Source organism: Seriola dumerili, unplaced genomic scaffold, assembly GCF_002260705.1.
Source record: "Seriola dumerili isolate Sdu_G_001 unplaced genomic scaffold, Sdu_1.0 BDQW01001195.1, whole genome shotgun sequence".
NCBI lineage: Eukaryota > Metazoa > Chordata > Actinopteri > Carangiformes > Carangidae > Seriola > Seriola dumerili.
Genome location: NW_019175450.1, coordinates 273,212 through 299,551, shown reverse-complemented (window position 1 = coordinate 299,551; position 26,340 = coordinate 273,212). Strand labels below are relative to the sequence as shown.

Below are 26,340 nucleotides of genomic sequence, written 5' to 3'. Positions count from 1 at the left end.
GTCAATCGACTAACTGATTTATTAACTTAATCATTTCAGTTTTGGAGTGCTGGTTGGATTCTGGTTGCCAAGGGGGGAACAATTTGTTTCTCCTGGGTCCTGTAGTAGATTAATCCGGCCATGCATGTGACTGACTTCCCAAAGTTGTATAAACGTTCCGCGAACGTTCATTTTAGGCAAAATATGTGAACTACCGTCCGTTCCCAATGTTCGCGAAAATTGGCTGGGAGATTATGTTTGTAGAACCTTCAGAGAACCTTTAGGGAACGTTCCCCGGCAAACGTTCTTAGAATGTTAGAGAACCTTTAATGAACACCCCCCAATTGTCACCTGTTTGCTGCATGAACTGTTGATCAGAGTGATGGCATGTGGAAAGAAACATCTGTTTTTGGTCGTTTTAGCATGCAGTTTTCTGCGGCACCTAGCAGAGGAGAGATATCATAAGAAAATATGTCAAATTTTTACACTGTGGAATTTTATAGATTCATCACGTCAAGCTTCGCAGCCTGTTTGCAAAGGCCGGCAGTTTTGACACATGCTGCGTTTGGCGCACTAGTAATACATGGGTACAGCGCCCCCCCACCGGCCGGGCTCGTTACTGCACAGACCCACAGTTCACGGAGGAGGAGGCGTGTGACGCTCCGCTACCATCGTCCTTATCTGACCGAAAACAACCCCAGTGTGTGTTGGTGGTCAGGAAAACAGGTACACGGTGACATTTAAAACGATGCTGAATGTGCAGTGTGGATGTATTTAATGTTTCGTGGATGTGAACTAGGCTGTTGTTCACGTGTTGTTTCTAACGTTTCTGCAGACTAGCTAAGCTAGGCTAGGCTAGCCTTAAAGCTAAGTGGCTAACAGCAGCAGACGCTTATACAGGCCAAGGCTACATGCGCAACCAGGCCGATGTGTATGCTGACAAACTTTGAAAACATTTAACTCAGGTCCTATTCGACCCTAAAGGTGAAAGCAGGGAGGTGCAAATGGCCGTATTAAATGCACAGTTAATAATAGATTAACGGTGCAGTGGTGTGATGAGCTTGACAAGGTTAATATTAGGTAGTTAGCCATGTTAGCTCTTTAGCTCCAGGTGTTTTAACTTCTGTTATAAACTACTAAACAAACAAATCACACTAGAAATAAGATTAACAAAACATTTGGTAATATACAGTAGCATCCATCCATATTTTACACTCGGGTCACACATATTTTTGCCTTTTCAGTTTGTTTGCTTGAATGTCACTTTTCTCGGCAACACCAAATTGTATTTGCTACAGCCAGCACGAGTTTAACATTGTTAGGACAAGCGAGTGACTAAAACCATCAATTTATTTATACACAGTCACGTGTGGAACAGTGTCTGTAGTTGCGGCTGACCGATAAGTAAGAAAATATCCTTAAGCATATGCAAATAACTAAAAGGCCTCCTTCGATATAAATAAATATGTAGCCAATACCTTTCAAAAGGGAAAATCACATTAAGTTGTCTAGTTAGAAGTGAATTACACTGGACTTTCAATTTGCAGGCAGTGAATATTTTTTTGTTGTTGTTTGTTTTTTTACTTTATTTTTCAGCGTTTCTTTTGAAATAAATTATACTAGGAGATCGGTTTGAATTGTTTGTTTACCCAAAATAGGATCAGTATTACACATTATTATTAACTTAAAGAAAATCATCAATATTAATAACACAGACAAATTGAATGAATGAACAAAGTAAGCTTTTATTTTCTCTTCATACCATTAAAATGGTCTATCCCACACAGGATAACATGACACACAATAGTATCACATGTAAATAACAACTTCTGGCAATTGACTTTCATGTTCCAAAGAAAATCAAAACAAAGACGTGATACAAAACATTGTCAAAACACTTGCAGAGAGAAAGTGTCCATTTTACAAATTGTTTTCATAATTCCAATGGCTTCCATAAGTAAGTAGTATTTTTTAGTTTTAATTAACTACCTCTTTCTGGAGTTAAAATACAACTCAAATTGACAACATATCTCAGTTGGGCACACAGAGATCTTTTCTTTTTAGGTATCTTAAATTTCATATAATTTTCAGCACTGAAGCAGTTTAAACCACGTTTCAAACAGCTGGGGAGTTACGTCTAAAATATTTATATCAAAGAAATGACGTGGAAGCCAGAAGTTGCATGCAGTAATCTCAGAAGAACTTTGTCTGTGCAACTTGTCCAGTCAAATGTTTATTTAAAAAAAAAAAAGTCTTTGTACATCTGTCTTCTGTCTCTTCCACTTCCATCTCTGTCTTTGATGTCTCACGCCATTGCATGCTTTTTGTCTCTTCTCTTTCCCATATGTCTTCCATCTTTGCATCTCTGCAGCAGCCGTGCCCCGCCGCGCCCCCACCCCCAGCGGAGCCGTCATGTGGCAGGAGGCCCGCAAACATGAGCGCAAGCTCCGTGGCATGATGGTAGACTACAAACGCCGAGGCGAGCGCCGGCGAGAGTACTACGAGAAAATAGTAAGAGACATAGCTGAGCAACATATGCAGATGTGGCTAAATATTATTTCTGCCATGCTGAAGCTCTGTGGCAGCAAGCCTCAAATCAGATTGGCTGGGTTCAATGTGCTGTTAGCTTTCTATTTCTGACTGTTGGTTTTTTGTTAAGCTGTCTAAACAAAGTCTAATTTAGACCTGAATTGACAGATGAATACAATTAACTCTCTGTCTTGCAACAGCATTTGTACATTAAAGGATTTGTGAGCTAAGTTTGGCTTCACTTCATAAGACACTGTAAAGCAGCTACCATGCACACAGCCTAAATTATTCTTGTGGTTTGAATAGAAGATTAAATTACAGTGAGTTAAAGGGCTGTATAGTATAATATTTTTCATTATTTGGGAAGTTATAAGATGCCATTTTATTGTCTTTTGACTGCCTCGTTTTGTCTCGACAGAAAAAGGACCCAGCTCAGTTTCTCCAGGTTCATGGCCGAGCGTACAAGATTCATCTGGATCCTGCTGTGGCGCTGGCTGCAGAGAGCCCCATAAACATATGTGAGAACACACACACACACACACACACACACACACACACACACACACACACACACACACACACACACAGAGTCACCAAGCACTTTATTAGGAACACTGGTACACCTGCTTCTTCGTGCAATTAACCAATCAGTCATGTGGCAGCAGTGCAATGCATAACATCATGCAGATACAGGTCAGGCGCTTCAGTTAATGTTCACATCAAACATCAGAATGGGGGAAAAAAAGATCTGATCTGATCTCACTTACTTTGACCATGGCATGATTGTTGGTGCCAGACAGGCTGGTTTGAGTATTTCTGAAACTGCTGATTTTACCTGGAGTGGAGTGAAAAACGAAACACATCCAGTGAGCCGCAATTCTGTGGACAAGAAAAACATCTCAGAATGAACAACACATTGGCCCCTGAGGTGGATGAGCTACAGCAGCAGAACACCATGTCAGGTTCCACTCCTGTGAGCCAAGAAAAGAAATCTGAGGCTGTGGGCACAGGCTCACCAAAGCTGGACAGTTGACGGCTGGAAAACATAGCCTGGTCTGATGGATCTGATTTTCTGCTGAGGCACGCAGATGGTAGGGTCAGAATTTGGCATCAATAGCCAGAATCCCTGGACCCAGCCTGCATTGTGTCAACAGTCCGGGCTGGTAGTGGTGGTGTAATGGCGTGAGGAATGATTTCTTGACTCACTCTGGGCCCCTTAATACCGCTCAATCATGGTTTAAATGACACAGCCTATTTAAGTAATGTTGCTGACTGTGAATCCCTTTATGGCCACAATTTAGTTTCTTCTAATGCCTGCTTCCAGCATGATGATTCACCATGACACAAAGCAAAAGTGGTCTCAAACTGCTTTCATGAACATGACAATTAGTTCAGTGTACTTCAGTGGTCTCCCCACTCACCAGATTTGAATCCAGTAGAACACCTTTGGGATCAACATGGCACAGAATCTCAAAGCAGTCTTTCCAACATCTTGTGGAATCGATGCCAGGAAGAATTGAGGTTTTGAGAGCAAAGGGATTAGTATGGTGTTCCTAATAAAGTGCTTGATGAGTTTATAGTAGACATCACACACACCACATGCACAGTGCTGGTGGGATCTTGCTGATCAGCTTATACCTCCTTTCTCTTGTTTTGTCTAAAGGATGCCATGGCAAGGAGATGCAAACAACATGATTGACAGGTTTGATGTAAGGGCACATCTGGACTACATCCCCACCTACACTCCTCCACTGCTCAACACGTCGTAAGTCTTAAAGTTACCTAGAGCCACATTTAACCCCAGAATGTATGTAGTGTGAATATTTTATGGTATTTAATTTCTGGCCTTATGATTGTACAGGGCATTGTTGGGGGACATTCATGTTTTCTCCACAGATTATTATACATTTTGGCATTAAGACACTTGATTAAAGGAGAGCAACAGTCATAAATACAGATATTTACACAGAATAATAATAAAACAGATTGCATGACAGATTCATTAGAAAAGTTTTGGTATTTTGTTTTAATTGAATTGTTCATTGATTCAGTTGTTTTGATCCTGCTACAATCAACAAAAAGGTGCTGGGCTAACATAGAAGTAACAGGTGCATATAATAAGCTTTAGTCTGATTTTATTATAGATGTAAAACTGGGATAGAATAACCTTATTCAGCTTTTTTTTGACATGTTATGAATGTAAATTAAAAAAGTGACCTTTTTTTCTTGTATAGATAGTAATGTTCAGTTTAAGTTTTTTTTTTGTTTGTTTTTTTTATGGTTGCAGGATGTCAGGAGTCATTACGTATCTATAAACCATAAGTGGGATTTTTGCCACAGTGAATTGTGTTGCAGGAGGCTGTTCAGTTCTTATGTAGTTTAATTAAGCACCATCAGACCCATTGCTAGCTGCAGGGGACAGGAAGCTCATCAATTCATAATGAGCACACTGAAATTTTTTTAAGCTTATCTGGGTCCAGGTCATGTTAATTGATTAGCTATATTAGGAATTATTGTTATAGACAACTAGAAATTGCATACAAAAATGTGACATAAGAGAAATTCATGTTCTTATTGTTGTACTAGTTTTCCGGTATTCTTTGACCAGTAAGACTATGAAAAAGCTGTTGAATTGCATTCTTTGTGGTATTACATAAGAACCCCTGAAAAATGTCCAGCGTGGTGAGATTTGAGTATTGCGTTAAGTGGTAAAACAACCTTCTACTCTTTGTCATATACAGCACCCCAGAGCAGGAGATGGAGGAGAGGAAGTGTAACTATGAGCGCTACAGAGGCCTAGTGCAGAATGACTTTGCCAACAGTAAGTACCACAAACCGTGATAGCTGATGTTCTTTCAATAGAAAGTTAAATTCCCACATTCAAAAGCTACATCAGCAGTGAATAACATACTTTAAATAACTATTTGGTCTCATGGTGCAACACCGTTGAGCCCTGCATCAACCACTGTTAATACATTTCACACATGCAGTGGTGCATGTGTGTTCTTAATGTACTATCATAGTGTGTTAACCTGCCCTCAGTGGGTGTACTTTGCAGTTGTGTTGTGATCTTAAACTCTCTGCTGTCCTCCTACAGTCTCAGAGGAGCAGTGTTTATACCAGATCTACCTGGATGAGCTCTACGGTGGCCTACAGAAACCAAATGAGGACGAGAAGAAAAAGTATGTTATTTAAAGTTACTGTTTCATCCCTAACCTGCATGCAAATATGTGATTCTTACAGTTGGCTTTGCTCACTGGAGCATTTACAGCAGTTTGTAATGATAAGTCTTTCTTCTTTTTGTGCAGGCTGGCTGAGAAAAAGGCCACCATTGGATACACCTATGAAGATAGCACAGTGACAGAGCCCGACCCCCAGTCAGACAAAGATGAAGAGAATTCAGAGAACAGTGAATCTGAAGAGGATGAGGGGATCCCAGATATTGGTTAGGAAATGAGTTTGGCACTGATTACATTTACACATAAGGAAAATAAAAATTCAACAGATAAGGCAAAAAACAGGGAGTAGAGCAAAAACAGGCACCAATATTTAACAACAACTTTCAGTGTGTAAATAAGTCTTCCTTAGTTTGAAAGAAAACAGAAACATACCAAATGTAATATATGTAGGAATCATTATTTTTTTCAAGCATAACAACTCGATGATGTTAGCTTCTTTCTGCCGAGTTTGATTGCTTTTCTTGGAAGAATGAAAGTAGTTGTTTACAGTGGTTCCACAACAGTTTTCCTCTATGTCCTCAATTTTGCAATTTTGTGCGTGTGTGCAGATGTGGAGGTTGATGTTGATGAGCTGAACCAGGAGCAAGTGTTGGACCTAAACAAAATGGCAACCCCATATGGAATGGCTGAAGGAGACTTTGTCAGGTAACATCTCTTATCATCATGTCGCAACTTTCCAATTGAGTAAAGCATATATTTTTGAAACAATACTAGACCTACTGATTCTTTAGTCTGTCAGGATTCAGGATGTCTTACTTTGAGTGGAAGCACAGTTTGTAAGATTGGCATATGTAAACTACAGAAATGACTCATAACATTGACATTGCCCTTTTTTTTAATTATTATATAATTATGTAATAATTGTAGAAAAAAATATCTAACACCATTTTGTGTTGTCTGTGTATCCTCTCTGTCTCTGAGCCACAGAATGTAAAATGTGGTACAAACACATCAAATACCCAAGCTGTTGCATTGAGAGACACAAATGTATTATTGTTATTATGTTTGCAGATGTTAATGAGTGTTCTCATGGATGTGGTTTCATGTTTGTCCTGCTAGTTTGCTGAGCTCAGAGGAATGAACTTCATTTTCTCCACTGATACTTATCAAGGAATGTTTCACCCAAATCTAACGATTTAGCTGTTTTTATGTTGGTGTTGAACTTTATAACTTTTAGTGTCGAGTTTCGAATATTTTTATTAAACAACTGCAGCTTTTTCTACTACTGATATAAAGTTTATGGTTATAATTGCAATGCTGTCAATTTGTTACTTGTTTAACAGGATGTTGAGGAAAGACAAGGAGGAAGTGGAGGCCATCAAACATGCGAAGGCTCTGGAGGCCGAAAAGGCCATGTACTCTGTAAGATAACATCTGTTGAATTTGTGTCTTTGTCATGTGTTTTAGTTAGCAATTTTTTAAATTTTAAATGTGTGATGGTCTCAGGGCCGGCGTTCTCGTAGACAAAGGAGGGAGTTCAGGGAGAAGAGGCTAAAAGGTAGACAGATCAGCCCACCAAGGTAAATTTATGCTGTCTGTAAAGGTTTTTCCTCATAAAGAGTCCACTTACCTCAAAACTTGTTTAACCTGTGTCCTCATCCTCGTGGATTTCAGCTATGCCAGGAGAGACAGCCCAACGTACGATCCCTATAAGCGGTGAGTTAACCTACTGTTTCCTTTTCCTTATTAATTTCCTCAACTGTTGTCTCTGTGTTTTTGAACTTTATTTTCTGATCTCCCTCAGGCCAGAGTCAGAATCCAGCTCTGAGTCACGGTCGCGCTCTCGGTCTCCTGGTCCAGAGAAGATCACCTTCATCACCAGCTTCGGAGGCAGCGATGATGAAGCTGCAGCAGCAACTCAAACCGCTCCTCACTCTGGCCACGCCCCCTCCAACTTGCAGCACCCTGCAGGTCATAGCAGGGGCTCCCGGTCGGTAACTTTCCCTCTTCCTGGCTTTTCATTGGTTATTTTCCTCTTGCAGTCATTATTTTCATTGAAATGACCACAGCTGTTGAAGCAGAAAGAATACTGATTGATTTTTGTGGTAGGTGAGGTGACAGTTTTCAATCAAATAATATCAATTCAAATAGTTGCTTATGAGTAACGAATAGGAACTATTCAACTGTGCATGTACATAGAGTAAAGTTTGGGTAGTTTTAAGTCTATGATTGTGCATGGACCATTATGTCAAAACACAGAAAGCTACAGTTTTTATATCTGATTATTTATGCCTCTATTGACCATGAAACAGTAAGATTTCTTAAAGTCAAGAAAACAGAGATTTTCTCAAGATAGGCTAGGAGCTGGTCTGGTGTCGTTACTAAAACATTGTGTCTCTGTTTGTCCAGGAGACGAAGGTCATCCTCCAGTCGCTCCCCTTCCTCCTCCTCCCGTTCCTCATCTCGGTCCTCCTCTCGCTCATCTTCCCGTTCGCGTCGAGCCCGGCGAGGGCGGGGGGGAAGGGATGGGCGTCGCTCCCGAAGCCGCTCGCGGTCGAGACGGCGGTCCCGATCTCACTCCAGAGGTAGAGGAGGAAATGGAGGAGCTGGATCCTGGAGAAGACGTGACTGGACACGATCACGGTCCAACGAGCGAGACAGAGAGCGAGACAGAGAGCGAGACAGGGACAGAGACAGAGACAGGGACAGAAGGCGATACTCGGCACGCAAACGAACAAGGTAAGGCTCCTCACTGACCGCCGTCTGGACTAAAGTTACTATAGTACAGGGCACATTAGTGAGACATGGCCTTGTCTTTTTTTCCTAGGTCCCGTTCCAGCTCACGGCAGGGGGGCAATTCCAGGCGAGGGGGCCGGAGCAGTGGAGGCCACCGGCGGGGAGACAGCGGCAGCCGCAGCCCCTCTCAGTCCCCCAGCCACCTAAACCACAGTCCCTCCCCTGCTCACAGAGTGGCCCAGCCCTCTACCATGACTGTCTCTGACAAGCTAAGAAAGTAAGACCACGTAAACATTATTGCAAGGAGGCATGAATGCAACAAAAATGTTCTAAATGGGCTGGAGTTATATAATTATACATTTATACCAGTGGTGGTTCCCAACCTGCACATATGGACTTCTCACAGGGGTCAGAGGATAAATCTGAGGGTCACAACATGAGGAACATAAAGAAAAAATATAGCTCTGTTTACACTTTTTGATTTTTGTCTTGTGAGATGTTGGATGGTTTTGACTCTCAAAAGTATTAAAATATATAAAAAATCATTTAACAGATCTGCTTACAACTGATCAACTTTGGCAACGTATGACGAGTTACAGTTGATGTTGCTTCAGTTTAATGGGTCTTCAGACAAAAAGTTTGGGATGTAGACTGGGTAATGTTTACATCAAAGCATTTCATGGCTTTCTGCCCAGCGTGTCAGTTAGTTTATTGTATTTATTTTTTTCAACTTAAAATATATATTGAGAGTCACGTATAGTAATACTCATGGTGTTATGGATTTTTTTTTCAGACTCTTAAATTAAATCAGAATAGCCTATTCTGCACTTCAGCCCTGAAACAGTAAATCCATAATAAATTGTCTTAAATCACAGGCAATGCAATGTCATGACGCCAGAAACAACTTATCAAGGGGTGTTCTGTATCGATTTCTTTTCTCTTTAATGCATAGTAATGCTTTTAAAGCCTTACTTACCCGTCAGCACTAAGATGTGTTAGAAAGTTGATGTTTGTATATAAATCAAAGTGTCTTCATCACCTCAGGTAATTGTCTTTTATTTTTCCATCCTCTCTCCAGGCCTGATACTGCGAGTGGTAAAGAGACGGGAGCTGCCAAAGTCAGTAAGAATTTGATCTAGCTGGTTTCTTGCTAAAGCCTACGCCTCCCTCATCCCTGACAGGCTGACATGGTTGTCCACCAGACTGGGATGTAGAAGCCATTGTTGCCCACAGAGAAAAAAATTATATGATTTTTGTTTTTTCTTTCCCCCACCCAAAAGTGGACATACACTGCAGACAAAGTCCTGCATCTACTTTGAAATTACCACTACAGTATTCATGCCAACTTGCCAACACTGACAAATGACTGAATTAATGCTGCCATCTCTGTATGGAGAGAACATTTACACACTATGACACTATGAAGTCATCATTTATTGTCTTGATAATGCTTTTAGTCTGGGTGGTGCATGCATGTGTACATATATACATGTGGGTGAGAGAGTCCAGCGTCGTTTATATGTGTTTGTAGTCTCAAATGCACTCGCACATCAGTGGCCCTAAGAGGAAGAAGAGGGCTTCTTTCTCTTATGACCATGTGTCTTGTTACAACTTTGGAATCGCTATTGGCCAGGTGATCATTTCGGACACTAATTAATTAGGCTGTGATGAAAAATGAGGCGAGTGGACCATCGTGTCTGGCAGTGGTGCACGCTCTGACTCTTGAAATGAAAGTTTAATATCCCACATACTGATTGAAGACTTAAGGTGAGCATTTAAAGGAATAGTTGGACATTTTGGTAAATACACTTGTTTCCTGTCTTGCTGAGAGTTAGACTAGAAGAATGATGCAACTCTCATGTCTGTATGCTAAATATGAGGCTAGTTGGCTAGCTTAGCGCAGAGATTGGAAACAAGGGGCAACTGATCCCAACTCTATCCAGATGTAATCCACCTATCAGCACTTCCAAAGCTTACCTATGAAAACGTAGTAACTTGTTTATTTAATCTGTACAAAAATTCATGTAAAAATGACAATTTGCCGTTATACGGGGGTTATGTGGTAGCCTTTAATTGGATTAAACAAATAGGATGGAACATGTTAATTAATGAGCTTTAGAGGTGCTAGTATAGTAGCTGGATTTTGTTGCTTTTGGAAAGAGCCGGGGTAACTATTTCTTTCTGTTTCCATTCTTAACACTAAACTAACCAGCTGCTCGTGGTAGCTTCATATCAAGAGTACAGATAGTGCTGATAGTTTTCTCATCTCAATAAGCAATTGTCAAACTATTCCTTTAGGACTAAAAAACAGTTTTGTTTGTTGTCATATTCTCTAAAATTCTGGACTCTCCGATGTCCTGAACCAGCTTCTCTTCTCCTGGGGAAAAAAATTGGATACGTTCCAACAGTCAAACAGACAAATACATCTGAGGTTATAATCTGCTTCTCTGTTAAACTTGCCTGCAATGCTGTGACCTGCAGTTTTTCTTGCCTGGCCAGGTTTAAACGGCCCAGTGACGGGTGTGTCAGAGAAAGTGGCACTGGCTCTTTGTGAACTCTGTTGAACTCACCGGACCTGAAGTTGTTGTTCTTACACTTTCCGACCCCCTCTTCAGCCATCCTTCTCCCCTTTATCTACCTCACAGTGTTCATACAGATAAATATATTGTGTAAAGGTTCATGTGACTGGATCCAATCCTGCTGCTAAACTATCCTACAGCAGCTGCAAGTCTACAGCAGCAGTTTCTCTGTCCACACACGCAACTGGTTTAGCCAGTCAGCCTGTTGACTTCACAAACATCACATGTAATTAATTTATCTTTGGCCTTTTTATCTCCACCAGCAACTGTACATAAAGGTGATAGTATCGAAATTGTATGACAGCACGGTACCTTTGATCATACCTTTTCTCACACACACACACACACACACACACACACACACACACACACACACACACACACACTCTCACATACACACTTTTGTCAGGCTGTGAAAGGATGTGCTAACACAATTGTGTCACCTACAGCCCAAGATGACCCCACAGGAACGGCTGAAGCTGCGAATGCAGAAGGCGCTCAACAAACAGTGTGAGTACAACCGAGCAGAGTGTTTGTGGTTTCTGCACAAGTAACGAAACAGTACAACACACACCTCTGGATCATGAACTGTCGTTGTGCACATTGTCAAATGCAAATTAAAGACGTGAAAAACTAGATGACTTGTTTATTTCCCACCCCTCAATTTCCTGTGGTTTTTCCCATGCTGCAGCCAAGGCGGATAAAAAAGCTGCTCAGGTGAAGATCCAGCAGCAGGAACACAAACGACAGGTGTGTGATTGTGTGTGTGTGTACTTCAGAAATATGCAAAAACAGAGACACTATTATCCTATTATTATTTCCCCTCATTACTGTGTGTTTATTTAACAGGAGCGAGAGGGAGAATTACGAGCCATGGCACGCAAGATACGCATGAAGTAAGTGTGTGTGTGTGCGCGTGCGTGCATGTGTGTGTGTGTTGCAATTGTCTGACCCAGCGGCTCTGTGTTTAGGGAGCGTGAGCGCCGTGAGAAAGAGAGGGATGAATGGGAAAGACAGTACGGGCGACAGAGCCACTCGCCTTCTCCCTCCAAATATGGTAAGAGTTCGGGTTTCTCATCGTCAACAGCCATATGGATCTAATAGTATATTAATTTGGTTTGATGAACATGCAGTGTTTATTTTGTGTACAGTGTTGCATACTAAAACAGAAGTAACCAAAATATTTAATCAGCCCAGCCTTTGTTTGATGTGCTGGCGTCAGTTTCTCCTCTGACAGCTTTATAGGCTTTAAGATATTCTGGCATGCCGTTGTTTTGATTGTGGCTCTGTGTCCTCTGTCCCTCAGGCCGAGAACACAACTCATACAGAAGGTATGTCAGAAGCCACAAGAATCTGCACAGCTCTGATGAAGTAGAATGAATTATGTTTATTTTTTCTTTTCACATTAATGTACAAACACAATCTGAAAGGCTCATTGCATTTAATTTATTTACAATACTTGAGCTACTTTGCTTTTTCTTCACTCAAATCCAGAGTTAGTCTCAAGTCTTGAGTCTTGAATTTTGAGAAAGACATCATGGGCTACGACCTGAGTGAGGGAATCAAGTTAGAACAAAAATAAAAAATAATTCAGGTTCAAATTCAAATTTAAAGTAAAACAAAATACTCCAAACATACTACTGCTTTTAATCTTCTAAATTACTACCAGTAAGTGTTTGCCTTTTCTGTATTACAATATCTCACTAGTCTACACCAATACCATATATTGATAGAGAAGATTTATCTGTTGGGCTCTAGTGTTAAGTAAACAAGTCTGTAGTGTTAAGTAAACAAGACTAGGTCAAAACCTTGTATATAGCTGGACCGCCTATGGTCAATGTGTGAAATTGTGAACATAGTTGAAAACTTGTGGAACCACTCGAAGCAAATGCTGCGCGGTGTATTTGCATTCTTCCTAGTAATTGCCAGTTTCAGCCGTTTATCTGTTTGCTTCTCTCCAGTTATAATGAAGTTTAATTAAAGGCATGATCTCTCATTCAAGTACTCTCATCAAGCACTTTATTAGAAACACCATACTGATACTGGACAGGGCCTCCCTTTGCTCTAAAAACAGCCTCAGCTCTTTGTAGCAACATGTTCTCCTGTTCTACCACGTCCCAAAGTAGTTCTGTTGGAGTCAGATCTGGGACCTGGGGAGATCACTGAAGTTGACTGAACTAATTGTCATGATCTTGAAACCAGTTTGAGACGACTTTTGATGTGCGACATGGTGCATCGTCGTGCTGGAAGCAGCAAGTAGAAGATGGTAAACTGTGGCCATAAAGGGAAGCACATGGTCAGCAACAATACTCAAATTGGCTGTGGCATTCAAACTATGATTGGTTGGTATGAAGGGGCAAGAAAACATTCACCACACCATTACACCACCAGCAGCACATTGCTGTTCATGCTGTTGGTGCCAAATTCTGAACCTACCATTGACATGCCTTAGCAGAAATCCAGATTCATCGAACTAGGCTACTTTTTTCCAGCCTTAATCACCCGGTTTTGGTGAGTCTGTGCCCACTGCAGCCTCAGGTTTCTGTTCTTGGCTCACAGGAGTGGAACCTGATGTGGTCTTCTGCTGTTGTAGCTCATCCACCTCAAGGTTTGACCTGTTGTTCATCCTGAGATGTTTTTCTGCTCACCGCGGTTGTAAAGAGTGGTTATGTGAGTTACCGTAGACTTTCTGTCAGCTCCAACCAGTCTGTCCATTCTCCTCTGACTTCTCTCATTAAGAAGACGCTTCTATTGGCAGAACTGCTGCTCTCTGGATGTTGTTGTGTTTTTCACACCGTTTTCAGTAAACCAATAAAATAGTCAAACCAGCCCGTCACCAACAGCCAGAATCACTCGGTCACATTCTTTCCCCATTCTGATGTTTGATGTGAACTTTAACTGAAACTCCTGATCTGTACCTGCATGATTTTATGAGTGGTACAGGTACAGGTGTTACTAATAAAGTGCTTGGTGATTGTATAAACAAAAGTGTCACCCTAACTCCAAAATTTAAAATACAGGATAGGAAATTGCTATCACTCCCAAACTGACATTTTATAATTCAGAGTAACACTAGACAACTTAACAACCAGTCGCAGATATTTAGTTAGTCACTGTTGTTTTTGATTATCTTAAAGGTGTGTTTACATAAATAGTGTGAAGAAAAATAAGCATTTATTGTCAAATTATGATTAGTTAACTAAACACATGGTAATACTTTGTTTCCATTTTCCTTAAAGCTGCTTACAACTACATCAATGTTATTTACATGAATTAAATATTTGTGTACGCCTAATAAATACAACGTAGGGTGATGTAAAGTGTTCCCAAACACACAATCCTTTACTCCTCTGTGCGTATGTATATGAGCAATCCTGTAAATTATATAGACATTTGCATGGACTTTTTATGTTGCTGGCTTTTATACTGAGGTCCTTCTTGCAGCATCAGCTCCTTTCTTTTCATTTTTGCAGGAGGTCACGGTCTCGATCACGGAGTCCATACTACAGATACTGAGCCGACAGGTGGAAACTGTCTTTCTACAGTATCTATCTTGGCACTGGCACACACACACACACACACACACACACAGTCCAATAAAAAAGCTGTTGGAAGATGATAGGAACAGATTGACAAACAGACTACACCTACACCTGAACATGTGTGTTCTCCGGTACTGTTAATGTCTGCAGAGTATAAAACTTTGACCATGATACCTTAGTTTCACTAATTACACAACAGAGCTGAGTTTGATCTGCCCTTTTCAGTTTTGCTTCATCTTGTAAAGGTTGTCTTATTAAATGAGTTTCTTCACCTCTGCATGCTCCTTTTTTTTTTTTTTTTTTTCTACCAAACACTTCTTCTGGCTGTAGACCCATCTGCACACATTTGTATTTCTTCTGTATGATACTGAGCAATACCTAAACTTACATCATCTTCCTCATGTCATGATGTCCTCCCACATTTTACTTTTACAGTAACAAGAAAATTACACTAAGGACCATTTTAAAGTCTCATGAACTGATGTACAGGATATTTATACACATCCATTTGAATTTTCTTTATGAAAAGTTGAAGTAAAAGTTCGTGCATTTATTATAACAATCAACTGCTCTTTTTATACTCTGCCCTCTGCCAACTGGTTAACAACAGCGAATAACTTTTTTTGTTCTCAGTAAAGTGGAATGTTAAATACAGAATCATAAATAAAACTGTCTTTGAAATTATTTGCTCATCTTCGTTTTTCTTTTCTATCTGGGCCTCCTTACAGTTACGCACCGTAAACATACCGACTGAGACACAATATTGAACAACTTCTCACGGGGGACTGCAGGTGGCGACAAAGCTCAGATTTTGCAGCTGAAGATGCCTCACCACATCTTGTCGTTACTGGGTCTTTCTGCTGAGTTTTGTGGCTTTTTTTGTGAGTTTTTGATGTATTTTTAATGTATGTGTAGCAGTCACAGCTGGTCGACAAGAAAAGGAGAAATGAGTGCTCCTCTGGTTCCGGTTTGGTTTCGTAGACACCTGTGGAAAACCAGCGGTAGTTCCTCGGAGCTGCTGAGGAGGAACTAGATGCTGATTTCCACTATCGGATGTGATTGAAACAGACAGTTCAATCTTGGTAGAAACCAGTAAGAGTGTGAAAGAGAAAAAAAGTGACACAGCGCGTGTTACACGAAGAGGGCGGGGTCAGGGTCGGCGGAGCGGAGCGGGCGGTGCCTACAGTCGCCCATGCCCCCTTTTGCCCTCCGCTCGCTGCGGGGGAAGAAGTGTGAACTTGAACGCTGCCTTCACCGTTCAGTGCGAGTCCAGGCAGAGGCCAGCCAGTCTTATCAGTCTGTCCCCGCCGCTCAGGTTTCGGCCAACTTATCAGAGAAGAAGCAGCCGGGCGGATTTGGGTTCGGGACGTTTTGCTGTTTGAGACCCAGAAAGGTGCCAAACGCGGGACGCTCGACGCGATGTCCAGGCGCAAACTTGGAAGCAGACCACAGCACCTGAGTGCGTTTCAAGGTAAGCCGGGGGAAGAGCAGCGATCTGTGGGCACGTTGACACTGTCGGAGACGGATGTGATGTTTTTTGTTTTGTTGTTTTTTTAGGTGAAACTAAAATGAAAATGGTTTTGTTTTATCGCCAGTTTGCGCGCATGGTTTGGATGCGCACTGTTGAGCGATTATCACAGATTAACAGTTATATTGAGTAGATGACGGATGATGATGTTTTTCTCGTAAGGTTTCAAAGTATTTGTGTGTTCACGTTGACCTCGCTCAGGCCAGTATGGATGTGTTTTATTCCATTTCTTTGTTGGCAAATATTTAGAAAAGAGCTTGTCATTTTCTTGTGTTTGTCCTGATGTGCACTGTGGCTGCAGTCGTGTTCATAGGGGAAGGACCGGTTTACTGGCACGCTGTTTTCAGAGGCTACAGGTCCGAACACGATGATTAATATTTCCAGGTGTAACGATGATCAAATTTCTCGGTCGGTGTCTGGCTCAGTTTTCTGGGGTATTTTTCTTCCTCTTTTTTTGGGACACATCATGTGTTTAAAGCCAAGACACTGAACCCATCCTTTACACCGTGACAGACTTTTTATTATTTGGCCACTTCAGTAAAACTCTCAAATGAAAGTAGATCCCATTTGATCCTGTTCAGACTGTTCAAACACAAAGACGGCGGTGTGAAACGTGATGCTTGATAAGGAAATAAGAGAGAAACTTTAAAAAAAAAACACACACACACACACACACTCTCGCAACCACACAACATTTGTTTTTTACAGTTCTCTACTGGAGACCAGTGGTGCGTGTCTGGTGTGACCACAGGCCCTGACTCAACCCTGTCTCTATCTGTGTGTGTGTGTGTGTGTGTGTGTGTGTGTGTGTGTGTGTGTGTGTGTGTGTGTGTGTGTGTGTGTGTGACCGCGCCTTGCAAGTCTGCACAAACAGCACAGCCCTGAAACAGGAAAGGTGACATTTTTGAGTAACAACTGGCGAGATCCGACTTCAAACTGTACTGTCTGTACCTGTCCTGTGTGCTAGCCGTCCTACCCCGGGCAGGTGGATCCAGTCCAGGCATCAAGGTGTGCCCATGTCCGTGTTGAGCAATAGTCTACTGACCCCTCCTCCTCCTCCTCCTTCTCCCCAAAGAGCCTTACCTGGCCTGAGCTGGGAGACTTTCTTAAGACATATCCAGAGTTCACACAGGCTCTTGAAGAGGTTTGGATTGAGTGTTGTCCTCTGCTTCAACAACACTCCTCAGTGCTTGCCCCTAGCTTGCCCCTAGTATGCAGACTGCATGCATCTCAACCTGCGAACCACAAAAGATATGTCAGGTTGTTAATTTTGAATCAGATGAGCTGTCTGTGAGCAGAAAAAAAAACACAGAGGCTGCTCTTATCTCAAACACCTTCAGTAACTTTTTTTTTTTTCTCTCTTTTATTGCAATCTACTTCCTGTTGAGAAACCCGCTCCCACTGCCTGTGGCTGGCAGGGCAACATATTATTGTGAGTGAAAGGTGAAAGCCTTACTCATAATCTTATACTTTTATTAGAATAATCTGACACAGTGATTGTCACAATAACTGCAGGTTGGGGGTGCTCAGCTGAGACGGACAGCTCTCTCTCTCTGAAGCCAGCAGCCTCAGTCAGAGCGAGTGGATCTGTTTTTGGGTCGGTTAAAGGAAGTGGTCAGTGTTGGCTGAGCAGATTGGCATCGTTGCTTTAGAGTTTACAACTGAAACTAGCACTTTTAATCACCACGCCTGTTTGTTGTTCCACTGAGGTCTGACTGACACTTTATGTTTAGCTTTGGGTTGTTAATTTGTAGGAGAATGGTCAAAAATGGTCCTCAGCACAAATCCAAATGAACTAGGACTCTTGCTATAGAGGAAGTGCAGATCAGCATAATTCATTAATACACATTGTCCATACATTCGGGCCTTGTCTGGGAGATAATGGTGTTTAATGTAAAGGATACTCTTTCGTCATGTTGATGTTTTGATCCTCTCTTTCTATTTTGGACACATAGCTAAAGGTTTGTGTAAACGTGATACTCACCTCCTTGAGAAGTAGAAGAAAATGAAAAGGGATTTTTACTCTCATGAAACAGACACTGCTTGAGACCCTCTTTTTTTTTATAAACTAGAGCAGCATGTTTGGTCCATATAATGTCAGAAAAGTTTGAAAAATGCCTGTCAGACTCCAAGGAGACATCCTTAGATATCTTGTTTTGTGTGACCAACAGTCCAGAACCCAAAGATATTCATTTTACTGTCACAGGAGACTGAGAAAACTAACTAACTAATGCTTTTTGGCCAAATTTGCTTGAAAAGTTACTTAAATGATAAATTTTGTTGCAGCTTTATTTAAAACATCCTTCTATATTTCTTTTCCAATATTAAGGGGCATTTGTGCCTAAATTCCTGTGTAATGAACTGCACTTGTGTATCTGTCTGTGAACTGATGGCCCCATCCCGGTCCTCTGTTTTATTTTAAATGTTCAAAGTTAAAAAAAAAAAAAAAAAAAAAGTCATCTGTGTTGGTAACTGAACTTCTTCCCCTCCCCTACCTGTCATGTTTTTCCAGATGCCAATGAAATGGCGGACGGCACCGGCTCATCAGACGACCCTCTTCCTCCTCCTCCGCCTCCGCAGGTCCGAGCTCCTGATGAGGGTCGTGACCTGCTGACCTGCGGACAGTGCAGCCAGGCCTTCCCCCTCGCCCACATCCTGGCCTTCATCCAGCACAAACAGGGCGGCTGCCGCTCTCGAAGCCAAGCCCCAAACGCCAGCACCACACCCCCCTCACCTGCCAACCGAGCACAACAGCACGTTGCAAACGCCGAGCTGGGACCTGGCTTCATCGAGCTGAGGAGAGGGGCGGCCAGAGACAGGGTCTGGGGGGAGGAGCCCAATGTGAATTTGAAGGCGGAGTCCAGCAAAGCAGGTGAGTGCTTGGAAAGAGAGGCAGAAAAAGAGGGCAGGTTGCTAATTAGTGACTCTGTTTTTTGTTTTCTTTTATTTTTTTTTTTTTATTTCAACCGCCCCCTCTTCATTTAACAACTGTTCCCTCTCCCTCCCGAGTCCAGCTCATTAGCTAGCCGTTGCCATTAGCAGACCTGCGTGAGTTAGTGACGCACAGGCTAATTGTGTGGAAAGGATAGGCGTCAGGAGCGTTCAGAGTGCACTGAGGGTCCCCCGAGGGCCCCACACCGAGCACCTGAGCTCCAGAGCTCCTTCCCATGTCCCTGACTGTCAGTCTCTGAGGTGGAATGGCCAGGTAAACATGTTTCTCCCTCCCCGTCATCCACTGCGCCCTGGACAACAGAGACTGATGCCACGTCCTCTCAGAACCAGCACAGCAGCATGTGTCAGCGTTTAGAAGTCCACCTAGTGTGTTTTGAAAAGGGGTTTGTGGGTTGAAGTCATGCTCTGCGATATGAAATGGTCAGAGGACGGAGGAGGAGGAGGAGGAGGAGGATGAGGATGATGTGTTCGCGCAGCTCTCCTCACTGTCATGACACAGTAATGGAGGACGTTGCATCATGTGCAGGTCCTCTGCCATCTCCCACTGTTCTGCCCCGGGCCGAGCCACCTGAGCTCCTGGGAATCTCCTCCTTCCTCCTGTTTTCTCTTCATCGTGTGCATCATCCTCTCTCTCCTCTCGCCCTTGTTTTCATATTTTCTGTCTCTTAAGGCATCCCTCTCTTGTTGTGCATAAAATTGTATCATACCTCAGCAGAGATTTTCTTTTTTTCCACTCCTTTTCCACTGCTCTTTCTTTTAAGAAAATATCTTATTTCAAGAAAATATGACTGTGGACACCATGATGTTCAGGCCAAATATAATATGTCACTGTGGGGGTCGAGCCCATCAAAACTCAATCAGCAATTCATGACTTCTCATTAAAACCCTTCTCAAAAATTTCATGTCCAGTGGCTAATGAAGTGTTTGAGAGTTATTGTGTTTCCCTGCAAAGGTCAGATGTATTTGAAGGTCACTCTGTGTCTGTGAAGTCAATGTGGGGTATTGTAAATGATTGCAAATGGACAGTGCATCTTGCAACACACTTATAGTAGGTATCAATGCCCTTTTGCACATTTTGAAACGCTCTGTCATGTACACACACGTTAGCAGTTCCTTCCTTTGTGTAACGCTCAGGGGACGGGTGCGTGCACCATTTCCGTTTGTCCACAACCTCTCTTGTTTTTCTATTTCGGTCTGTTTTTTTGTTTTTTTTATCTCTTGCTCTGTCTCTCATTTACAGTCGGGGAAACACATGAGTTTGATAATTTGCTGTCTGCAGGATTATACAACAAACCTAGCACGTGCACGAGGCAAAAGGGAAAGAGCATGACTTGTGAATAATGCAAAAGTGGATAAGTTTGGATTAAAGTTTTATTAGAGAATTTAGGTTGCATAAAAATTGTGATTTTTTTTTTACCCAGCTTTCAATGTTCTTAGCTCCTCCGATTTTTACGAGTTGTGATGTAAAGTTTGAGTTGTTGCATGTTAAAGTTGCAAAGAGCAGTTTTTGATTGGACCAACCTGCAGCCTCGTGAGTGGTAGGAAGTCTTGTTTTGCTTGAGTGGCGAGCTGTTTAGTGGGAGGGAAACTGCGCATCTGAATCTTCTGAGATGACTGGAAGTGAAAGAGCAGTTATCCCACAACAGATAACTCCTCCATCCATTTTCTGTATTCAAGAGAGAAGCGGTGAAAAGGGGGTAGAGTGGGATGGATTACTGAAGAGCCGCGTGCATCTGTCTCATTCCTTTTTATTTATTCTCCTTGTTTGTTTTTTTTCCCTCATCTCCAACCCCCCCCCTGTGCCCCCTCCTCCTTCATTTCTTCCACCCATCTTCAACACACTTTCGCTTTGCCCTCTTTCAATACCCCCCCCCCCTCTGCTTTTCTCCTCCCCCTGCCTCCCAAGGGAAAAGAGATTCTGCCTGCTGCTCGTTAGTGCTCCCAGCCAATCTGCATTTTTAATTAGTAGTTATTGCTTCTGCTTAATATTCAAGTGCTACCCCGGGCCAAATGGGAATCCTTACAAAAAAAAAAAAAAAAAAAGCGAGGAGAGAGAGGCAAGGAAAGAGAAACTGGCTGGGTATTGTGTTTCACTCCAGGACCCCGAGACAAAAGCCCCCCCCCACCTCACACACACACACACACCTCCCCACACCTCAGGGAAAGATTTGGAGGGTTTTGGGGCAGGGGGGGGGCAGAGGGGTGAGGAGAGCCGGGGTTGGAGGATGGGTCTCAAGTACAATCCAAAGGGGTGACATATTTTCGTGGTGTCTCTTGGCCCCCCGCACTACATTATAATCTTTTTATCTCATTTTCTTTTTATCTCCCGAGCCCTGACCTTCCTATCTATCTATCTTTTTTTTTTTTTCCTCTGCTCTCACTATTCACCCTCATTTTTTAAAAGAAGTATCTCAACTTCTCCTGGGCTTCTCCTCAGGCTAGGTTAAAGGACATGAACACCACAGCTCCAGACAGAGGGAGGGCGGGAGAAGGGAAAAAGAGAAAGAAACAGTTGCTGTCTTTTTCATCTTGACTCTCCTCCCCCCTCCAGTAAAATACAGAAGGATTTGACTTGAGGAAACATGAAAGAGGCTTATACCAGAGTCGGCTTTGAACCTCTCCAAAAAAGAAAAAAAAAAAAATAGAACTGTTTTCCCCCTCAATTTGGGGATCTTCTCTCCAATTTTGATTTATGCAGAACGGCCTCATTTGTCAAGCAGGCTGAGTCAGTGCCTGATTTGCATAAAGCGTTCGTTTTCTACGTTCTGCTAATTAGCAATTTGCAGCTTAATTGGAGAGTGGCTCGGTAAGGAGACAAAGCTATCCACATATAAAAATATCTCCAGATGTACTTTGCGACATGGCTTGCCTCTCTGTCGGCCTTTCTGCTTCTGTTCTGCTTTAGGTCCAGCCATCGGTTTTCCTTTCACTTTTCACCCGTTTTCTTCTTTCCATACTGAGTCTTGTACCTCACCTGGCCCTTTTCTTCATCCTACATACATATCACTCCGTCTGTGCTACTCTCCTTTTTAAGATTTGGCTTTCTATAATGCTGATGCTCGTGTTCCTGTTCGTCTTTTATCACTTAAAAGCTGCAATAATCAGTATTTTTTTCCACTAACAAGGGATCACATGACTCCTTGTATGTGAAAAAGGTTACTCGTGATGAAACCGCCGTTAGTTATCCTTCGATTCTTCACTTCCCCTCAGCTCTGCGGAGCTTTAAACTCATTGTTTTCATTTTCAACCTGCAACTTTACTCTCACCTCTCTTTGCATTGTTTTCGGATGTGCCTGGAGGCTGAACATAGTGGAGCCTTTAGCAGCTGGTGGAAACCAAAAACTGATCTAAAGGGAGGGTGGATATTGGACCATCATCTGATCATCTGGTGACACAAACGCAACATCGAATAAATATTAGTGTCACTTTGCATCTGCTGAATGTTGAAAAAGGAAGTGCATATTTTGTGTTCAGGCCTTTTCCCCTGCCCATGAGTGGCCAAAAGATCAGTTACTGTTGGTTTAATCTCCATGATTTTACTGGCTTGACTTCAAAAGAGCATGACATTTTTATACCGTCTACTATATTCTTTACAAACATCTATTGATCAAAATCGCTAACTTCAGTCTGTCTTTGTCTTCCAGTGCCAGAGGAGCCGTCTTATTTCACCTGCCAGCAGTGTGAAGGCGTGTTTGCATCTGCATGGGTGCTCTTACAGCACGCTCAGCACACACACTCCTTCAGCATCTACCAAGAGGACGTGGAGGATGATGCAGACATGAGAGGAGGAGGTCTTAAAGAGCACAAACCCGTGGCAGCCACTCTGGACCCACGCCACCTGAGCCAGGCTCTTGCCTCGGCCTTTCAACCCTCCGTCCTGCGCCTCAGTCACTCCCGTCAGACACACACTGCCTCCACCTCCTCCTCCAGTAACACACAGGCTATGAACTTCTCAGTGCGTCTCAGGGAGCTCGCCGAGGGGAATAACAACACCACCAGCAGCTCCGCCGGCGGCCTGGTGCTGTCTCCATCCTCCTCTCCACCTGCAGCTTCTCCCTTTCCTCAGACTGGCACCCTCCAGGCTGACTACCACTGTGAGCTGTGTGACCAGAACTTTCACTCCCTGCGCGCCCTGTCCGCCCACCGCCGGACTCATGCTTGCGAGAGGCCCTATCACTGTGGAGTTTGCGGGCAGGCCTTTGCCCAGAGCGGCCAGCTGGCCCGTCACATAAGGAGTCATCACAGGGAGGCTGGAGGTGGAGGAAGTGGATATGAGCCGGTGGAGATGGCTGTGATGGAGGAGGATGTAGGGAGGCAGAGGATGAGAGGGAGGTTTCAAATGCAGGCAGTTGGAAACATGGGAAAGGGAATGGTTGGTGCAGACGTGAGGGCTCAGGGTCCCTCCGAGCTGGAACTGACCCTCCCCAAACACCCCTCCATAGCTGCAGGCCTGATGCTGCTGACATCACAGGTTAGACCGCCAGACAGGGAGTTGTTGAGGCTGTACCAGCGCCAGAGAGAGGGGGGAGAAGGAGGGGAGGAGGAGGCAGAGGGGCAGGGGGAGCCCCAGCACACCTCACCTTGCGCCAGCCCATCTGAAGGCTCACTGGAGAGCGGAGAGACAGGGGGCAGCGGCGAGAGCGGCATCGCTAGTGGCAACTGCACACCCAAACGTCCGGAGATGGGCGAGAGAGTGCGAGGAGTTGGAGAGTGGGAGAACGAGAGAGGAGAGATCATTGAGAGGGAGAAAGAGTGGAGCTCAGTCAAAGTGAGCGAGGCTGTGCAGGAGTGGCAGAGGGAGAACGAGCGGAGGAGTGTAGCAGGAGGTGTCAGCAGTGGAGGAAACAGTAACAACGCTACTGCTGGTTCAGCTGGGAAAAAGAAGAAAGACGAGGCCTGCGAGTACTGTGGTAAACAGTTCAGAAATAGCAGCAACCTGACCGTGCACCGCCGCAGCCACACAGGTGAGCGGCCCTACCGCTGTGGCCTCTGCAACTACGCCTGCGCTCAGAGTTCAAAGTTAACGCGCCATATGAAGACCCACGGTGCACAGGGAGCTAAGGCTTCCTTTTTGTGTCAGCTGTGCACGGTGCCCTTCACCGTCTACGCCACTCTGGAGAAACACCTGAAGAAAGTTCACGGCCTGAGCCACGCCAGCGTAGGAGCGTACGCACAGGCCAGCGCCGCAGACACTTTAGCTGCTAGAAAAGCTGAAGAAGAAGCAGTGGTGGTGAAAATGGAGGAGTATGAAGCCAGTTTGGATCAGATGGAAATGGAGAGCAAAATGGAGAGTAATGTGGTGAAAAGCATGGAGGTGGAGGAGAGCCAGAGCCACGCAGAGTATGTGGAGAGCAGAGGGAGTCCAGCCATAGTGGGCGACCTCCCACCGGAGAGCAGTGCAGAAGTGAGCCCAGCTTTGACTTCTGCACCATGAGAGCCGCTCTCACCCACCAATTGACATTCAAATAGCACTGTATACGATTCAAGTTGCCCTTCAAATAAAAAGAACTCACCCCATCCTTGAACTGACAGTCAAGTTAAACTGGAATCTAGAGAAGAAGAAGAAGAAGAAGCTACAGAGCTGTAGAAAATCAGCAGGAAGCACTGAGGCCCACAGAACAGTTGTTCACAATTGTATGCAAAGCTGTTGGCTGAAACTAGGTGCCTACAGCTCTTTAGACCACAGAGCAAAACAAGGCCATGACATTCAACAGGGAGATTACCAGAGCTCTTGAACAGGAAGTGCACTGCCACAGTCCACACCGACACAGGAAACTGATCACCATGTTGCAGTGCAGGATGCAAAAGACGAGTGATTTATCTCTCTGGTGACCCACTGGACAGGTGGAGACGGATATTAACTGTCAGATAATACAGAGAACGGATTATATTGAATAAAAAAAGCCTAGCAATAGAACAATGTTAATATATTTTCCAGCATCAGCAGATGGAGAGAGGTGATACTGTGCTACCTAGCTGTTTTCTTTTGAGAAGACCTTTTAAAGACTAAAGATGTGTTGAACAGACGCAGGGGTGAAATGAATCCAAACACTGTCTGCCTGCAGTTTCTCAGACTCTTCTTTTTAAAGGCGCTTGGTTGTCACAACACTTGTCATTTAACATAATGTTTACAGGGCTCTCGGGGCCTAGCAAGGTTGTGCTCTTTGTGACAGTATGTACGGATGATTTTCACTTATTTGTTTTCTAATTTTATAAATGTGAACAAGGAGACTTTAAAGTCTCATCTACTGATGTTTTTTTTCCGATGGTTAGTTTCTATGCATAAAAAAACCTGCAATTTTACCTACATGTGAAACGGGTGTGTATTATTTTTCTCTAAGTGTATTTAGTATTGTGACGGTAATTCCTCTCTTTCGTTGTTTACATCTGTAAAGTGCCGGACTGCTTGAAGCTTGTGCATGTTTTGCAGCCTCTTTTTTTGTTTTTGTTTTTGTTGTTGCCTGTGTTTGAGTTATTCCTAATTTATGAATGCTGCATGTTGGTGATTGTGTAACTGAAAAAGTCTGTTTCACTGCTGAACTACAGGGTTGAAAGGTGCAGTAGTAGAGAGTTGATTGGTGGAGTTTTGTGCGAGCACTTGGGTGAGTGAGTTGTGTGAATGTTTTTGTGTGTACATAAGACAAAAAAAAAACCCTCTACTTGAACCCTCTGTCCTGTGATCTTGTGTCCAAAGCATGACTCGGCTGGTCGTTATCGCCGTGTCGAGCTTCTGACGGGTCATTGTGTGTCAGTGATGAGGATTTAAACACAAGTTCAGCCTGAGGAGATCTGTTCATTTACAAATATAACAGGACAGAGTCTTCAAGTAGAGTCTTACCAACTTTTTCAAAACTACTGTGATGGCTTTGTGTTGCCGTGTCTGATTTCTACTTGCATTCATGTCAGGGAAAACAAATTCTTATGTGAGTGGTGTGATGAATGATTACGAACGCGTGCAGTGTAACTGTTCAGGGATAATATTTTGTACATAGATTGACACACTTGCTGTTGCTATACTTATTATTGTTATTATTGATAATATTATCTGCCTGTCACTGTTACACGCCCTCCACTTTTCCTAGCATCGTTTCCTTTACGCTGAACACTGGCTGTTGTGAAGCTATACCACTCTGCTGTCTTTGTAAACTTGACACCATTTTGTACCATGTCATGAGGAGCCTCATTAAAGAATTGAGGTGAAATATTTTGCATTGTGGAGTGTTTTTTTTTTTTGTTTTTTTTTGCCTCCCACTCGGGTCTTTTTCTGCTAGTGTTTGCTTTTTTTTCTTTCTTATTCTGGGACCCACAACAAAGCT

General features: G+C 43.1%; 2 protein-coding genes across 3 annotated transcripts; both read left to right on the top strand.

Moving 5' to 3' along the window:
- The first annotated feature begins 619 nt into the window (after positions 1 to 619).
- On the top strand, positions 620 to 15,228 carry clasrp (CLK4 associating serine/arginine rich protein). 2 transcript variants are annotated; one of them, XM_022767522.1, is made up of 21 exons: positions 620 to 705; positions 2,351 to 2,490; positions 2,927 to 3,024; positions 4,172 to 4,273; positions 5,250 to 5,329; positions 5,606 to 5,690; positions 5,817 to 5,953; positions 6,296 to 6,392; positions 7,031 to 7,109; positions 7,194 to 7,267; positions 7,362 to 7,403; positions 7,492 to 7,677; positions 8,097 to 8,426; positions 8,515 to 8,700; positions 9,502 to 9,541; positions 11,452 to 11,512; positions 11,694 to 11,752; positions 11,852 to 11,898; positions 11,974 to 12,059; positions 12,309 to 12,333; positions 14,476 to 15,228. In XM_022767522.1, exons 2-21 carry the CDS (start codon positions 2,392 to 2,394, stop codon positions 14,516 to 14,518), a joined length of 1,956 nt encoding a protein of 651 aa, XP_022623243.1. In that variant the 5' UTR covers positions 620 to 705; positions 2,351 to 2,391; the 3' UTR covers positions 14,519 to 15,228. The 2 variants fall into 2 exon arrangements, with proteins under 2 accessions (XP_022623243.1, XP_022623244.1); XM_022767523.1 differs by lacking the exons at positions 11,974 to 12,059; positions 12,309 to 12,333; positions 14,476 to 15,228 and having other exon boundaries at positions 9,502 to 9,545; positions 11,852 to 11,897.
- A 553-nt stretch (positions 15,229 to 15,781) lies between these two features.
- Positions 15,782 to 26,226, top strand: LOC111238125 (B-cell lymphoma/leukemia 11A-like). The gene is made up of 3 exons (XM_022767521.1): positions 15,782 to 16,015; positions 18,585 to 18,944; positions 22,669 to 26,226. The coding sequence occupies exons 1-3, from the start codon at positions 15,964 to 15,966 to the stop codon at positions 24,456 to 24,458; spliced, it is 2,202 nt and encodes a 733-aa protein (XP_022623242.1). The 5' UTR covers positions 15,782 to 15,963; the 3' UTR covers positions 24,459 to 26,226.
- The last annotated feature ends 114 nt before the right edge of the window (positions 26,227 to 26,340 follow it).